The sequence below is a fragment of the Jaculus jaculus genome, chromosome 2 (assembly GCF_020740685.1).
Source record: "Jaculus jaculus isolate mJacJac1 chromosome 2, mJacJac1.mat.Y.cur, whole genome shotgun sequence".
Classification (NCBI taxonomy): domain Eukaryota; kingdom Metazoa; phylum Chordata; class Mammalia; order Rodentia; family Dipodidae; genus Jaculus; species Jaculus jaculus.
In genome coordinates this window covers 145,600,754-145,619,725 of record NC_059103.1, presented here as the reverse complement: position 1 = coordinate 145,619,725, position 18,972 = coordinate 145,600,754, and the positions used below count along the sequence as shown (strand labels likewise).

The following is an 18,972-nucleotide window of genomic DNA, read 5'->3' as shown; positions in this document are numbered from 1 at the left end:
TACGTGCATACTGGGGCATCAAACACAGGCTGAGCCTATCTCTCCAGCCCAGTGGTTGGTTTTCTTAAGTAAAGAAAATTCAGGAAAGAAGCAATTCTAGTGGAGGGATAAAAGTGGACAGGAACACAAGGAAGAAGTTCCATGTGGACACATTGCAGCAGTAGAGAAGACTGGCATTGGGTCTGTAAACTTGGGATAAGTTCAAGAAACATTATAGCTGTCAGAGTTGATTAGAATTTCCTAGTGTAGGAAGAGTAATAACCCAGAGAATGTCGCATGTACTACTTTAAACATGGGGCTTGTATACGTGCATAAAGATGCCATATTTAGGACTAATGGCTTAGTGGGTAAGGCATTTGCCTGCAAAGCCATCGGACCCTGGTTTGATTCCCCACGATGCATGTATTATGGATGCACAAGGAGTCACATGCATCTGGAGTTAGTTTGGTTTGCAGAGAGGCTGGAGGCCCTGGCATGCCCACTCTCTCTCTTTCTCCCTCTTTCTCTCTCACTCTCTCTCTGCCTTTCTCTCAAATAAATAAATATATTTTAAAAAGATGCTCTATGTAATCTAGTGCTTGTACTACCTATGCTAATTTGGAAAAGAAGATTGTAATGTATATTAAGGGAAAATATGTACCCATAACATGTTTTAAGATTTGAATGATTAATATGCAAGTCATTAATGTTTGACTATGCATAATTTGAACCATGTATAAGTAATATCTTGATAATGACCATTGGTTTTTTTTTTTTTGTATAACTTTCTTTCATTCAAACTATTTTTTTTTTATTTTCAAAATTTATTTATTCATTTGAAAGACAGTGAAAGAGGGGGAAAGAGAGAATGAATGGATACACCAGGGCCTCTTGCCACTGCAAACACACTCCAGATACTGGGGAATCAAGCTGAAGCTCTGTAGGAAAGCACCTTGACTACTGAGTCATCTCTCAAGCCCATTCTTCAATTATTTATGTCTCTCTCTCACACTCTTTCTCTCTCCTTTCTTTTTCTTTGTTTTCAGGTAGGGTCTCACTCTAGCCCAGGCTGACCTGGAATTCACTAAGTAGTCTCTGGCTGGCCTCAAACTCATAGTGATGAGGTTAAAGGCATGCTGCACCACACCCAATAGAGAGAGACAAATGTTGGGAGAGAGAGAGAGAGAAAGAATGAGTGTGCTAGGGACTCTAATCACTGCAAATAAATGAACTCCAGATACATGCTCCACCTTGTCCATCTGGTTTTATGTGGGTACTAGGGAATCAAACTTGGGTCATTAGGCTTTATGGGTAAGCACTTTTAAGTGTTGAGGCATCTCTCCAGCCTGAGTCTCTTATTTATTTCTTTTGTATTACCCATCAATTTTTTTTCCTTCATACTTGAATGCACTTTCTCTCTTTTATGTGCTCCTAAGTTCCTCATTTACTTTCTAAATTAGAAGTATTATTATTGTCTGTTCTTTCATAAGCATGATCCATTCCTATCTGTGTGAGTCTTTTCTTCTGCATTATCTCTCATCAGATTTTTTGCTTGCTATAATGCTTCTAAGTAAATCAATAATTATTTTCGACCAAAAGGTAGCCATACAACTAGGTTGATTTTGTAGACATGTATTATAGTTATATTAATGTTTATAAGTCAGTTTAGAATATTAATATCAACTGTGCTCATTGATATTCAAATGATTCCATGTCAAAAGATGTATGCAAATGGAACTGAAAATAATCTTGTGAAATACAATTAATTTTAATGTTTATAGGAAATGAATAAATTCACCAGCAGAAAAAAGTACCAAAAGTAACATTTACACATATTAAGTCTCAAAGCATAGTACATTTTCATAGAAACAAATATATCACCACTATAGGTATCACAATATGAGAACATTTATACCCAAAGCCATTTACCATTATGAAAATCAGTGGCAATGGAAATGCAATATCTTAGTTCATCTCTGTTGGACTATTGTTATTATACTTCCTGGCCTGCAGGAGTATTTGCCAGGATACCAAAGAAAATGTGTGAACTCAACTTTAGCAACACATAAAAATCTCTGGTTGTTTCACCCAATAGTTGTTACTACATGAGTCCTAGCAATGTCTTCTACCATTACTTTGACTTTATTCCACTTTACTACTGAGGCCATTCTAAAGAACCAAACATGTAGCAGATTCACTTGGACATTAAGTGATTATTTTATACAAAATAATAAGTGCAATATAAGGACCTAGTATTCTACATACATAAATTTAATGGAAGAGAAAAACTGTACAGATACTAAGTGGAAAAAAAAATCAAAAAATGAGTGGCTAATATCCTAGCATTGAACTGACAAAAATGTGATCAAAGTTTCATTCAATTTTAGGGTTGATTATTTCTAAATGCACCAGATAATTTTCTTAGGGCCATTCACATTCAGTGTTTAGGTTTATTTTTATTAGTGGCATATACAAAGCACCATATAATATAATACATGAAATGTAGAACAATCATGACTATATAAGTAACTGTAGAAATAACTGCTAAGAAAATATAGCAATATTTAACACAGGATTTCTAAAACCATTACATATTCATTACTTTTCCCAAAGCTAATGTCCCATGTTTTATTTTATAAGATTTTGTCTATTATCGAGATTTACATGCATTTGGCACTTTGGGGTAGGCTGAATATAGTTGTTATCTTCTGTACAGTAATGTTACAGTTTTATACAAATTTCTGAATTATGGCATTTGGAATAATCTTTACAATCCCCGTCCAAGTGTTCCATTTCACACCACAGCAAATACTCGGAATGCCTTTCCTCCTGCAGGATTCTGTAAACTGCAAAAACACACAAAAATAGGCTGATGTCATTTGTACTTATAATCCTTCTAATAAATCATAGTCTCTTAGGAAAGTCAGGAAAGCAGCACTGTGAACCAAGATGGCCAACAGCCTAAGGTGACTCTAATTTACAGTTTTGGAAAGCTCTAACTGGGATGACATAATTCTTTATATCTATATACTAGGCTGCAAGTTTACAAAAAAAAAAATCAGACATGCAGCATAGTACATGGAACAGTAGTCTCTGTACTATTACACAGATTCTGGGTCATGTTTTCCCATATTACCCCCTTGAATCCTTTAAAGTATAATTCGGGGAACTGGAGAGGTAGGTATCTCAGTCATTAAGGTGAAGCATAAGAACCTGGTTCTATGCCCCAGTACCCACATACAGCCAGATGTACAAAGAGTTACATTCATCTGGAATTGATTTGCAGTAACTGGAGGTCCTGGCATGCCAATTCTCTCTATCCTCCCATCTTCCCCACCCCTCCCTGAAAATAAGAAAATAAAATAAAAAATATTTTTAAATGTACTTTGACAGCTGCTATTTCAGTTTTTTATGGGGACACCAAGACTGAGGTTTACAACTAACTTACAGTTAGCAGTTAAATAACACTAAAATAGTTGTTGATGAACAATGCTCTGTGGAGTTCTAGCTTACTATCATTTCCTACATCTAACAAAACAAATATTATACTGCAATTATATATGTTTCTTGTTAATATCTACAGTGTCACAAAAAATAATGAAGAAATTTAAAGGTCAAATCTGAAATGACCTAAGAATTTCTTAGTTAAAATGAAAAAATACACACATATAGTACTTAATGTAATTTTGAAACACTTTAAAAACTGAAATCATAAGTAATACAGGGCAATATATTTTATTCTAATCAAAAAAGCTTTTTTAGGTTTTTGCATTTGGGAATGCAAGTGGACTGCTATTAAAAACAAGGAGAGGGGCTGGAGAGATGGCTTAGCGGTTAAGCGCTTGCCTGTGAAGCCTAAGTACCCCGGTTTGAGGCTCGGTTCCCCAGGTCCCACGTTAGCCAGATGCATAAGGGGGTGCACGCATCTGGAGTTCGTTTGCAGAGGCTGGAAGCCCTGGCGCACCCATTCCCTCTCTCTCCCTCTATCTGTCTTTCTCTCTGTGTGTGTCGCTCTCAAATAAATAAATAAATAAATAAATAAATAAATAAATAAATAAATAAATAAATAAATAAATAAAACAAGGAGAGGGCTGGAGAGATGGCTTAGCGGTTAAACGCTTGCCTGTGAAGCCTAAGGACCCCAGTTCGAGGATGAATTCCCCAGGTCCCACGTTAGCCAGATGCACAAGGGGGCGCACGTGTCTGGAGTTCGTTTGCAGAGGCTGGAAGCCCTGGCGCGCCCATTCTCTCTCTCTCCCTCTATCTGTCTTTCTCTCTGTGTCTGTCGCTCTCAAATAAAAATAAAAAAAAATGAACAACAACAAAAAAAAAAAAAACAAGGAGAAAAACCTTTTAATATCTATTCTTGAACAATATGTAGGGAAAGTGTGATAAAAGAACCACACTATCACAGATGAGTGTTCACAAAAGTGTGTACAAAAGTACCAACCTTTTCATACAAGCAGAAGGCCAACTATATAAATCCACTGTTATTTACAGAAAACAGGCTAAAATCCTTCAGAACTGTGCATTTCATCTGGTATATTTTTCCTCTTTACTCAGTGATATTCTGGGAAGAAGCATACCTCTGAGCCCACAGACCCAGGGCTAAATCTAGAGATCTATTGTTTTGTCATCACTTGAGACATCCAATTACTTAGTCAGTTTCAAGAACTTTAGTTAACTTTACAAAAATTAGTGTTAAAGAAATAAACATTAAATAGTTGTTACTGGAGCTACACTTCAAGATCCCATTTCTAAAGTGTATAGAATATTCACAGGGGGGAATTCAAAAGCAATTTTTGTTTGGGTATTAATCACTTTATAGTGATTAATTAAAGTAATTAATCACTTTATAGTGTTAAAAGATGCATCAGAAATATGACGGCTAAAGAAGCCACATCACTTAGACTATAAAGGGGCATGCATACTGGGATCTATAACTCAAGAATCCATTTTGCATGTCACATATGCTTAAAAGGCCATGATGAAGGCTGCAGAGATGTCACCTGTTCAGTAATGGTCTCCTGCTAGAATCCTATTGAAGGTAGATGCTGAATACTGAGCATTCTATTATTTTATTGAGAAAGACAATATAGAGACCCCATACATGAACAAGCTTTTTGTGCTCTTCAGATACCTGATTCCTTCATTATAATTCTGAAGAACACTGAAAATACTTCAAACCCAGGTAATTTTTTTTTTTTTGGCAGCCATACAAATAAAGTGAACTTAATATTATTTTGTAAATGCAAATGAGTTAAAAGTCACTAAAACTTCATTTTAATGCTTATTAATACTTGACAAAATAAGTTCTAAATTTTCCCAAGTCACTAAAATATAGTACACTAATGAGCTGAACACCATAAACCTGAAAGGGTTCATTTACATCCCACTAGGCATCCACTTCCACTCCACAAGAGAATTTGGTTACAGGGAAAATAAGCCTTATTGTATTAGTCAAATACTTTGTCAGATAACTGGATTAGGGAGATACTCAGTGCCTTGCGCACCTAGAAAGAATCAAACATAAAAACTAATCTAGAAAATCCAAAAGAGGATGAAGAAAATTTGTTAATTATAAAATCAATTAACAAAAGAGTGGTTCTACTTGTAATCGGATTTCCATGATGATTTTTGTAAGCCCGCAGGAGACCGGCACCTCTGGCACTGCAGCGACTCTCATCCCAGGACCAGCTGCGTAAGCCAGTGTGCAAAGGAAACATCCTAGCTCAGACACTTCACATAGAAACCATCTTAAAGGAGATGAGATATTAAAGTACATAAAAATGTGTTTTGCTTGGTTTTACCTCTCAGAGGAGATGCCATTCTGAAAAGAGGCAGTGTACATCCTTCTTTTGTCCACAGGCATGACATCAACGTAACCACCATGATTTCGAACCACCCCAGCATGCACTGCTGCTCGGCAGATACTGGACATCTGAGGAGGCAAGAAAATCCCCCACCGTTGTTAGGAAATGCCTGCTGCACTGCCCAGCCTAGTCTGCTGTAAACTGACATCACTCACATCTGTTTATGCCACTATCAAGCAGCTGTTGAATGATATTGCACACATAAAGAATCATCTCAAAAGTCAGAGAGTCAAACCCAGTTCTGAAGGTGTCTGCACAGAGATTTGAAAGTTTCTGCCAAGATAAGACCTCCCTTGTACACCATCTAATCCTGCAAACACTTGTGCTGTCCCAAGAGCCTTTTACAGTCCTAGCAATAAACATAAAAGTTAGTTCCTTGGCCCTAATTATAATTCCTAAATCTTAGCCTTTTTCTAGTGTATACTGGAGTCAATGAGCCCATGTGATCACAGGGTAGATGATATGTACCTCATGGATGTTGAGATTTCATGTATGCACAATTCAACCACAGATCTGTATATCTCTAGAGTCCATTTACCAGAAGACATACATGGAATGGAGATATTTTTGTATTAGATAATTCAATCTGTACAGATATTTTGCCTTAAAATACAACTCCAAGAATATTGTAAAGGATAATTTCTGTCCACATTTATAAAGCCTATCACTCAAATTAGAAAAGTCTGACATAAATACTAGAATGTTTCATGTTCTCACTGTGGCAGTTAAGTTATATAATCCAAACTGAATGAGACTTCTATGTAGGAGAAAATTATGCTCCCAGGTTCAATATTTTAAAACATTTAAAATTTGTATATTCCAAAAGTAAAATCATTTTATTTTCATGCACTAAAGTCTTTTCTATACCCTAACATTGCCTTTAATTCACATTCTCTACAGAAATGTGTCAATAGCTGAATATAGGCAAAGGAAATCCCACACAGGAAATTCTTGAAGTGTTTCAGTACAGAACGATCCAGTTCATCTCCCTACGGGTGTTTCCTCTGCTTACTGCTTATCTACACATGCATGCAGCTGATTCAATGTGCTTTTCTCAGTTCACACAAGTGAGTGTATCTGGCCTGACCTTGCTTTATAATGGTGCTCTGAACTCTGTGGCATCAGTCAGTGTTCATTAGCTCAGAGAGCCTGAAGGCAAGCTGTGTAAGCCTCCTCATACTTTTGCTCTATCACAAAATACCATCTGTCAAGACCATGCATCACTCCTCTGAGGAGTCATTTCATCCAGCATGCTAAAGTCTTAGATTGAATTCATCATCATATCCAATACAGATACAATTAATGATACATGAAATTAAAATAATTCTGTACATATTTCGGTATTGATCCTATTTTTCTAAGAGAATTATCAGAATTTTCTCTCAAGGTAACAAAAATGCTTAGATATAGCATTCACTAAATCCAAGCACTTTCTATGTTTTCAGACAATTGTTTTGCTTACAAGTATGAAGTCAGCAGGCATTCCTACTGAGTTCAAAGGTCAGAAGATACATTTTTTTCATATTCATATTCCATAAAATATATTACTGAAGAGAAGATTTATCTTTGAGTGTAGTGGAAATTTTTAACAAATGAAGAAATTAACTCAGTAAACTATAAGCAAAAGTTCAATTAGCAGAGTATACAAGTTCCAACTCTATAAGTGAGAAGAAAGCAACAACACAAGGAAGAGGAAAACAAAAGGAATAAGAACTGGTTGGTTCATTTCTAGCTTTTCCTATTAACCTGGATTAAAGGGATAATATATTTTGTAGCACCTGGAAGGATCAGCAGTTAATGGTGATTCTCTGACTTTGCAAAGACTCTCTGAGAGTAATAGTTGCCCTTCCAAGTTGCTCTTCAAATAATAATGTACATCGCCTACCCACTTCATAAAATAGATAAAATGACCTTAGAACATAAGTTCAAAGTTCTGACTCTATTAGAAAATGACTTATTATACAGCTTAGCAGACATCAAACAAGAGATGAGGAAAAAAATGAAAATGATGACTGAATTGCAGAGCTGCTACCATCAATTAACTTACAAATTAATTATAATAACAACTATAGGGCTAAGCACTAAAAGAAAAGAACAAGTAATAAGTGTTAAAGGGCAGATTTGTTATTGTCATAGGAGAGTCCACTATATACACCAAAGAGAAAGTATCAATAATCAGGCTATAAAGATAATGAATGTAACAGATAGAAACATTTTTAAAAAATGTGATTCAGACACAGAAATATAAGTACAAACATGAGGTCTGGAAAAATCAACGCATCTGGACTCCTTTGAAGAAAAATGCAAATCTGGGGAGACTTAGAGAATAATGTCAATGGTGAAGTTACATTGGGAGAAACCCTGACCTAATTGAATTTGTTGAAAAAACTGAGAAAATATATGTACCCAAATTTGTAGCACATCCTATTGACTATGCCCATCAAGTGGATGCTGTCTAAATTTTTCTTTTCAAGCTCTGATTTAGACATCTACAAGGGTTTCTAAATACTGGCTGCATAAAAATCTTAAAACAGTGTGCATTATGCATGCCCTGACTTGCAACTCCAAGTTCCAATTGTGGATCCATTGACCCCCATCTCTCCTGATGTTCCTTTTAGCTGTGCTTCTCCTCAGCTTATAGCCCATAAAAATGGTCTGCTTTCCCCTAAAATATACCTAGTCTCACCCCTGTGATGCCATTTATGCTGCCCAGTGTGTGTTCCCTAAATCTCTTTACCAACCAACATGTTGCCTTGAAATGTACCTCCCTTGTGGGCTAACATACAGGTGGACAGTTAAAGGCTCTTGCTTGAAATATACCTCTCCATTCTGCGCCATCACTTCTTGTCCAACAGCATTGAAGACATCCCTTGCCACGTGCCTGCATGTAGTTCTATTTTGCATGTATGTTAAAGCAGGTGGAAATATAATCATATATTTGACAAATTCTTAACTGTCTGGTTCATACTTCAAATAACAAAAACAAAGGGACATTAAAGAAAAGTCAAACTACATTTTCCTTCCAAAGAATACTTCTCGGCTATGTCCTTAAGTATCTGATATGGAGAAGATATAAAGAAAATAGTAGTCAAAATAACCTTATTACAGACTTATATTTTCACATAGTTACTCATCTTGTAGTGATACTGAAGATGAACTCTTCTGAGAATATGTGTACTAGTTCAGAAAGCATTTGCTTGTTCTGCATAAGGTACATATATACATTTAAGCATATATATATATATATATATATATATATATATATATATATACACACACACACACACACACACACACACACACATAAATATTAGGAACTGTGTAAATTAACATACTTACATCGGAATATACTCGAGAACCAATTACACGAGCATAATGAGGATTGGCTTGCATACAGTTGCGAGGACAGTATACTCTGCAAAAGCATACATAAAGTGAGCTGACTAGTTTAGTGGCTCCCATTAATAAGTCCATAAGCAATTATATGTAAAAGTAAATGCAACATTATAAACCTTATTCATATTTTTCTGACCTGAAGCAGATCAATTATACAGGCCAGCTAGTGCCACATTTCTACTTTCATTCATTTTATCCATTTCCAGATGTTTCTTTTTAGCTTAGTCAGGAAGTTGTCTCCCTGGGGTATTCAAAGCAGGCAGAGACACAAGGAAGCTGTGTGGCTGAGAGTCTGGTACTCAGTGCTGGTAGATTTAGTGAATAGATAACTTATGGATCTGAGTTACTATATGTCACTGTCTCAAAACATGTTTTCCTTCTCTAAGTTCATGTCTTTCATATCTTGTCCAATGGCACGATCTCAGCTTTCATTGACAACAAGAGTTGTCCTCTTCCCATTTTGTATCCTGGCTGCTCTCTTAGCACTTGCAATTTGAATGAGCAATGTCCTGCGAGCCTCATGTGTCTGAACACTTGGTTCCCAGTTGGTCACACAATTTGTGAAGGTAGCTGAACCTTTAAGAGGTTGAGCCATTATGGAGGAGATGGGTCACTAGAGGTTGTCCTTGAGGCTTTATATTCTGGTTCCACTTCCTTTTCATCTCTATTTCCTAACTGGATGAATTGTGAACTGCTTTGCTTCATGTGCCTGCTGCCATTCATGCTTTCCCTGATATGAAATTTCCCCTCAAAAACTGTAAGCTGCAAACAAACCCTGCCCTTCCGGAAGTTGTTTCTGGCTAGGCATTTACTCACAGAAATAATAAAGTAACAGATACAAACTTCCCCTTACATTTCAGACTTAGCCAGGATGAAGCAAAATGTCTAATTTATCATCCCCAAGTCTGTTTCTTCTGTAATCTTCTAATCACAATACATGTCAGCTCCATTAGTATAAGAGCCTTAGCCAAAATGTCTATTCTTCCTGGGTCTCTTTTTAAAAATATATTTTATTAATTAATTTATTTATTTGAAAGAGAGAGGAAGAGTCAGAGAGAAAGAGAGAGAGAGAATGGGCAAGCCAGGGCCCCCAGCCACAGCAAACGAACTCCAGATGCATGCACCTCTTGTGCATCTGGCTTATGTGGATCCTGGAGAGTTGAACTGGGATCCTTTTGCTTTGCAGGCAAACGCCTTAACCGCTAAGCCAGCTCTCCAGCCCCATGGGTCTCTTTTTATCTCACCTTACATTCAAACTTTCAGTCATGCCTACTAGCTATATATAAAATATAACCAAAGACAGCTCTAAGAACTTTAACCATAGTAACTATACACCCTGTCACCTACTGTGTAACGTAGTAGCTGGCACTCTATAGTCTCCTTGCTTAACGTGGCCAGTCACTAAATGCCTCCCAGTACATCATTTCTCTAATTCACATATCTAATGACTTAATTGTTTCAAAATCAATGACAAGATCCTCAGAGTATGCCCTAGACATCTGGTACCCCTGTTACCTTTCTACTTCTGTACCTGCCCATCTTCTACTTCCCCTCTGTGTCTCAGCTACATCTCAGTCATCCACATTTCTCTTTGTGGTCCTCTTCAGATATACACACATACACACACTCACACATGAAAATAAAATATTTACACACATGAAAATAAAAATATTAAAACAGGTTAGAAAAACATTAAAAAATCTAAACATTCAATCCATAAAAATTAAATAAATTCCCAGAGTACAAGAAACTGTAATTATAATTGACACTTTTTAAAAACTAACCAATTATTTCTTAATTTATCCCCCCCCTCACTTCCTTTCTCTCTCTCTCTCTCTTTCTTTCTCTTTCTCTCTCTCTCTTGCATACACATACACACACACTAAAAGGATATACAAATTAAAACTGGAAAAACACCATTTCTTTTCATAGAAAAATGTAAATCCACTGGCAGATGATGGTATCAACAACTTTTCTAAAAGTATGAAGAAAAGAACTCTCAACTGAATCTACTCTTGCCAGTTGAGATGGGTGTTCCTTGGGATACCTTTCAGGAGATAGCTATCATTCATATTCCTAAATGTTAATGTTGTATGTTCTACATGGTATATATGCCACATTGTATATGCTGTCATATCTAAACAAGAGCCATTCAAGCCCACATACTAAATGGTAAGTGCTTATAACTTTGCTTGAGGGGTTGATTATTAAAAGACACTGTCTGGAGACTCTTCACAGTGCACGTGTACCAGCTGAATAGAAAACGACTTTGAATGTGAGAACTGTTGACTATTCACCACTCTTCTGATACTTGTCAAACCACTTGCTATGCCCCAAGACCATAGTGTGTAAGCTTTCTTTTGCTCATAACTGGAACTTTGCTCATTTGGCTTACAGAAGGTCAATGTCAACAGCTCTAAGTTAACCTGCATTCTACTTCGTTATGTTAAAGTAATAGAAAGCCTGGAAAGGTAGGTATAGAGAGTGATCTTATAAATACACCTTGACCTACATTTTTCCCACATGCTTTGAATAATACTGAAACATTTTAATTATATCTACTTTTATGTCCTGAATATTTAATAGATGTTTTAAGGGCTGTTCATTGGTAAATGTATAGCAAAGTTAAATTTCCGTTAAAACACACACACACACAATTTTGATAAGGTTATGATACTAAATCATAGTTATTTATTAGCTATTAAATGGTCATTATTTATTATATACTTTATTTTGGGTTGTCATGCCAGATATGGACATGACTATGCAGGAAGTTCTTGCCTCTTCACATTTGTCTTAAGGTAATTTCTTTTAATTTATTTGCTTCTGACATTGTTCTCCAGGATAAATTATAACTCTGGACTGTTTATGGTAGATGAAAATCTAAGAATCTAAGATAGAGGCTATAACCAAATATCTCCTTAAAAGTTATCAACTATCATATAAATAAAATAATTTCATTTTGCTTGACTTTAAACTTCCAGAATACTATATATATATACACACACACACACACACACACATACACACACACACACATACACACATATGCATATACATGTCCATTATACATATAATATAAATATACATATATATATTTTTTTAACTTTCCTGGAACATTTTTTTTTTTTGAGACAGGGTATTAATTACCCTAGGCTGTCCTCAAATTCAGTATTTAGCTGAGGATAATTTTGAACTTCTTATCCTTCTGCCTCCAGAGCATGAATGCTGAGATTACAGGCGTTACTGGTATATGTTCTGTTAGAGACTGAACATAGGACTTTGTGCATGCTAGGCAAACACTCTACCAACTGAGCTATTATACTGGTGATAATAAAAACTAAAACTAAATCCTACAAACTTTTACTAGTCTTACTTTTTGGATATTCCCCCTTTCTGAACAGGCCTAGAAATGAGAAATTTGTTTATGAACATTGTACTTAAATGATTTTTCCTTTTGGGACAATGTTGACAAAGACAATTCTGGAGACATTTATTGTGAGTTTACTAGAAAGAAGCTTTAAATAGGAAGAATGCTCTACAGAGATTACGTTATTATTCTGTCCTCATAAAACCAGTAATATGGCCTACAGAGGGCCTAGTATAATTTTGGTATACAGGAGGTATTTAAAATATATTTATAAATGTACAAATATAAAATTACTTTTCGGGGACTTAGCAGCTAATGTGTTTGCTTGCAAAGCCTAAGTACCCAGGTTCAATTCCCCAGAACCCACATAAGCCAGATAGATACACATGGTGGCACATGTGTCTGGAGTTCGTTTGTAGCAGCTGGAGGCCCTGGCACACCCATCCTTTCTCTCTCTCTCTCTCTCACTCCCTATACTTCTTTCTCTCTCTCAAATAAAATTACTTCTCATAGTACCATGCTTAAGTTTACCTAGCAATACATCTTCTTTTTGTTATAAAAATATAATATGTGAATATTAGGATAGGAGAAATCTGAAAAATATTCTATACATATTCAAAGACTTGCAAACAAAAGAGGTTTTAATCACTTTATAGTAACAAAACTACAAAAGCCTAGTAACAGGGTATCACATTTTTACAACAAAAAAAATTGAAAGATAGTTTATTTATAGTCACTAATTAAAATGTATCTGATGTGTAAAGTATCCTCAATTATTACACATATTTTATCATCTGGTTTTAGTCAATAGCTGACCAATTTAGAAATTCTTATCTTTTTTATATTTTTTTTGGTTTTTCGAGGTAGGGTCTCACATTAGTCCAGGCTGACCTGGAATTCACTCTGTTGTCTCAGGGTGGCCTTGAACTCACAGCGACCCTCCTACCTCTGCCTCCTGAGTGCTGGGATTAAAGGCGTGCGCCACCACACCCGGCAAATTCTTATCATTTAATATGTTAGCTGACAAAAAAATGTAACCACAATATTTCTGAATTAGAGTAGAGAAAACGATATGGTTTTCTAAAGGAAACAAATTTGCTGCTTCTGTTTGTAGGGTTATACTGCCTGTATCACACCTGTCACTGAGACAGTATCACAAAGTGAAATACCCACTTTTTAATTTCATTGTAGCTTCTCTTACCTTGTAAACAAACAATGCTTTAACCAAAACACTTTTCATTTTAAAAGGACAACTCATGAACTTTTTCTAAAGGGCTGCCATAAAAACCAAGATGCCTAAATGGTTTAACACATGTAGTTTGTCAAATTATCTCTTGAAATCTTACTAGTAATATTTTGAAAGTAGTGATGATAATTTCGTGCATGGAAACAGAAGGAAGACCGGTGTACCAGAATACACTTTCTTCTCCTGAGTACTGATTATTGTGTGGAGCCACCACATCCATATTAACTGTTTCATGTTAATGGGGCCAATACAAAAGAATGTTTCCTCTCCCATTGTTTTATAGTATACAAACTTCACTGTAATTCTTTAATGAGTTATTTAATGGGAGCTTTGACTTAATATTTGCAATTAGATTAATTTAGTAACTAGATTCAATTTAAAAAAATGAATTAAGCCATCTCAATTTCTACTGGAAGAATTTCTTATGTGATTAATGTTTTTGACAGCCCCAAATTCATATGTTGAATTATAACCCCCAACATAACTATCTTTGGAGGCACAGCCTTTATGGAGGTAATTAGGAATAAAACCAATCACAAAGGTTGAGCCCTAATCTAGTATGATTAATGTTCTTATAATTTGAGCTCTTTCTCCTATCACCATGTGGGGACACAAAGAGCAGGTGGCAATCTGTAAGCTAGAGTCATCATGTTGGCTGGCACCTTGATCTTGGACTCTTAACCTTCAGAACTGTGAGAAATAAACTTCTGCTGTTTGTGCTATCCACTCTGACATTTTGTCATACCAGCTCAAGCAAACTAACACAGAATTCCTTGCAGCACATATGAACAATCAGATCATATGCACAAGCCCTGCCATAATGGAATAGCAGATAGTTTAGTTCTTTTATATTTAAGGAAGGTTCACTAGGAATATCTGATTGTGTGTAGCATGTAATGTCTTCTTTCTGTTTTCTCTGTAAATCAGCTCAAATCCTACACAAGTTCAAATTTGGAAGACACCAGAAGTTCAGGTAAACATATCTCACAAGTCTAAAGTCTTATATATTTATATGAATATGTGTTATGATATGTTTAATATTATACATTATGCATATAACATATGTGTGTGTGTGTGTGTGTGTGTGTGTGTGTGTGTGTGTGTGTGTACATACATACATATACATACAGTCTTTGGTTAAAATCAAGAAAATATTGAAGCGCTACCTTGGGCAATGCGAAGCAGGTTTATGAAATGGACAGAGCTGTTCCACAGTAGTTTCACAAGTCACAGCCTGAACTGAAGAATGGAAGCATAGAATAAGTAAATGTATTAGAAGCAAAATTATTCCATACAGAGGCAAGAAAATAAGTAAAAAAAAAAAAAAAAAAAAAAAAAAAAAGTGCTCACCTGTTACTTTGGAGACTGTGAAGGAATTAGCAGAATGATATTTGCTAAAAAGAAAAAAGAGAGAGAGCGAGACAGAAATGTCAGTTGTTTGCTTATAAACATAACAATATAATTCCTAATTTCTAAACACTTTCCTTAAATTAGTTTGGTAACTAGTAGTATAAGAGCACATGATCTATTTCATGACCAAGCCATATTGTCTACTCATATTGAATTTGAGCCAATCAATGTCATTTTTGACATTATACAGTAACTTTTTTCATTATCAACATCAAATATTTTCAGATAATAACAAAAGTAATGCAAATGCATATCAATCACACATACATATTTGGTTCCTATCAAACTAAATACTCTCAAAGACCAACTTTCAATCTCCACAGAATAAAATAATTTAAGTCATCATAAGAACCAATGTAGGTCCATTGCCATAAAAAGACTTCAAAATAATAAACATCTAATGAGAGTATTCATTATTAATGTCTCTTTACATCAGGGATCTATAGTAAATGAATGAACCTCTCCTTACTATGCATGTCATTAAGAACCAAGAATACAAGGTTAGGCACACTATTATACACCAAAGATTTTTTGGCTTATGTATACCCAAACTTGGAGAAAATCATCTATTACTGACATACAGTTTATTTATGATATTTTAATATCACTCATTCTTTGAATAAATTTTCTCAGTATTAAAGATAGAAAACCACATTAGCCTTCTTTTCTGTCAGTTTCAAATTCAGTGTTCCATATTACTCATCTCTAACATGACCAGCCCAGAAAGCATCAAGTTATATAATATAGCACTCTTTATATTTCAAGAGATTTTTTATAACAGTCAATAATTAAGTTTAAAAGAAGAAAGTAAACAGTAGAACAAATTGCATTTAATAAAAACTGTGTTTTATGTAGCAACCAATACATATCATTTATTGATGGTGATTTATAAATGTTTTCTGAGTGAATAAGTTATTAAACGTTGTACTGGCAAGATTTAACATCAGTGGCTTAAAACTACATATCAAGGATTTAATATGCATACATAGAAGGTGACTCCACAAATTTTCAGGGGTTTTAATACATTATTTTTTTAAAGTTATGGATCTACATTTAATCCTACATTGAAATTTCATGTAATTTTCCACTTACAAGGAAAGAGAATGTCCTAAAGAAAGTTTCTATATAAGGTTCAATGTGCTGACTTTTTCTTACTCAGAAAGAAAAAATACTATACAAAGATATTGCAAAATCCTACATTATTTTACTTTCTCTAGAATATATAAAAACATTCAATGTTTTAGAATGAGGCACTACGTACACTTAATAGTGAAATACATTGTAAAAGTTAATTAATGCTTTGCATGTGTATTAAATTATCTTTAAATGGACATAAGAAAGACAACATAGTTCATTACTTTTCCATATCCTCTTTTACCAAGTAATATAGTTTGTCTTATTATCAAAATGAAATGAGCCATCTTTCCTAAACAGACTGCAGAATATATGCAAATATGTAGACTAGACTTCTGTGGTGTATTTTCTGATTTAGCTTAAAAATGTATTGATTGACATTAATAATAACCTGTATATTTTATATATTCTTACTGAAACTCTTTCAAGTTGAGAATTTCAATATGTTGCTTTTAAGTAAAATGATTTAGCTTACCTATGGAAAGTACATTAAAGCAAACTCTACCTACTTGTCCCATCATATATCTTTTGTGCTTTGCTGCAAAATATGCATTGCCTCATTGTTACTACTCAGGATCACCTTACAGAAAAGATCAGTCAAGTACTTACCCAATTGTCTGAACACCGTTTCTATTGGATTTGATGAAATAATGTTTTCTTCCTTGCCTAGTGACGTCCACCCATCCTCCTTCATTGTCTATTATCCCATAATGAATCGCAGCCCTGCAGATGCTGGATTGCTTGAAGCAAAGAGACACAGGGGTGTTATAATACTGGAGCTCTGAACAAGGTAACAACATACTCCTTACATGACTTTAACATCTGAGAAAAATATCTATACTTAAAGATGAGTTTTAGGTTCCACATTAAAAAATTAAATATTACATAGAGGGACTATACTTTCAAATGACTTTTTTTTTTCTTACCATTTCATAATGTACGCTGCCAATTACTTTAGCTTTACTATCCAAACAGCCAGCAGGGCACTCATACCTAAGTGAAAGTCATGAGGAAGAAACATCAGTTTCTCTTCATGGTGGTACAGAACAAAAGGGCTTTTGTTTTTGTTTTGAGACTCACAGCAACTCTTACCTGTTGCAGGTGGTCCCTTTGCACTGGTCTCGCAATCTTACTTCACAGGAAACTATTTGGGCTGAAAACAAAAAACAAAAATAAAAATTAATTTTAATTTTAATAATATAAAAGCTTCTGTAATTGAATCTATGTGATGTGATAAAATGCATTTTTACATTCTGAAAATGTGCAAAGAAAATATAGATGGCTATGGCATCTATGCTGTTAGCGTCTGATGTATCTATCATGCAAGGCCTTACACATTTGCTGTGTGCTGATGACTTCATTTCTGTCACTATCATCCGATCTTGTCCGAACGTGTGTGTCATGGACCTGAGTCTGCTGCCGTTCGATTTCATTTGTTTCTTCTTCTCGAGGAGTGTACCTGTCTGACCCTTCTGTTAGAGGGAAAGGATTTACATATGAGGATTCCATTTTATTCCAAATTATTAAATAAGAAAATGTCTTTCTATACCCATTTAACTTTTAAAATTGAAAAAAAAACAGTACTTTTGGCACAGGTTTTGACATAAGGTTTCAAAATCTTAAGCACTGTAATGAAGCAAATGAAATACACAATCCCTAGAACTCTTGGTTCATTCATATTGGTATCAAGGTAATGTTTAGTGAGTCATTTCTAAACTTTGCCTTCATTTCATCACATTATCAGTATTTGGTTTTCATAAAAGCACCATGAAATTGACACAATAATCTAATAACATCTAACCTTAGGATATATACTGCTTTTCCAAATGGAATCATATTAATATTTTACGAGAATTACATTTAAATGCCCCAAGTAGAAATATAGCCAAAACAAGAATTAGCAGGCCCTTGTTTTTTGCTGCAAAATCCATTTCATGTTGCAAAAGTGTTTAGGAATTCAAGCAGCGATATACAATAGGGGGACATCAGTGGGTAGTTCCTGTCAATTAATTGTACCTAATGAGCATTCCCTCATTAAGGGAAACAAACACACTTATTGTAATCACTCAACAAGAGCTACATTTTTTCAAATATTTATAACACACTTATCTATATCAACCTCCATTTACCCATTAATAACTGAAAGTAAAAGCAAGTTAAGAGCATACACTTAAGTGCCCCAATGCATGATTTTTCACGAAGCTTTGTCATACACATTTTACCTTCTGTTACTATAATAGGAAAATATATTTTATTTATTGTTTTAAGATTTCAAACATATTTGAGACTACTGCTTTCATAAGTTTTGCTGAAATCATCTACTTTTAAAAGTATTTTATCATTAAAAAAAAACTTGTAGTCTGCAGTGAGAAGTAGAAAATCCATGTGACCTATTGTGCATGAGTCAGTAAGGACATGGAGAGTTATGTTTGTCAAACTCTCAACACACTAAAAATGAATTAAGTGAAATTGCCAATTCCTTAGATAGTATGAGAGTTATGGAAATAACGACAGTCAGCAGCATATTAAGATGACTTTTAAGAATATATGTTACTCTGGAGTAA

The 18,972-nt window shown here is 34.8% G+C and overlaps 1 protein-coding gene across 2 annotated transcripts in view; it reads right to left on the bottom strand.

The window, feature by feature from the left end:
• Positions 1-1,737: 1,737 nt before the first annotated feature.
• Crispld1 (cysteine rich secretory protein LCCL domain containing 1) overlaps positions 1,738-18,972 on the bottom strand; it is a 39,168-nt gene continuing 21,933 nt past the window's right edge. The window contains exons 3-11 of one of the 2 annotated variants that reach the window (XM_012949224.2): positions 17,743-17,880; positions 17,501-17,561; positions 17,335-17,401; positions 17,018-17,148; positions 15,215-15,258; positions 15,031-15,103; positions 9,192-9,267; positions 5,790-5,920; positions 1,738-2,825 (exon numbers count right to left, since the gene is read on the bottom strand). In XM_012949224.2, the coding sequence (XP_012804678.1) occupies positions 2,774-2,825; positions 5,790-5,920; positions 9,192-9,267; positions 15,031-15,103; positions 15,215-15,258; positions 17,018-17,148; positions 17,335-17,401; positions 17,501-17,561; positions 17,743-17,880 (773 nt within the window). In that variant the 3' untranslated portion in view covers positions 1,738-2,773. The remainder of the gene's footprint in view (positions 2,826-5,789; positions 5,921-9,191; positions 9,268-15,030; positions 15,104-15,214; positions 15,259-17,017; positions 17,149-17,334; positions 17,402-17,500; positions 17,562-17,742; positions 17,881-18,972) is intronic. The other variant, XM_045143020.1, reaches the window with a different exon arrangement.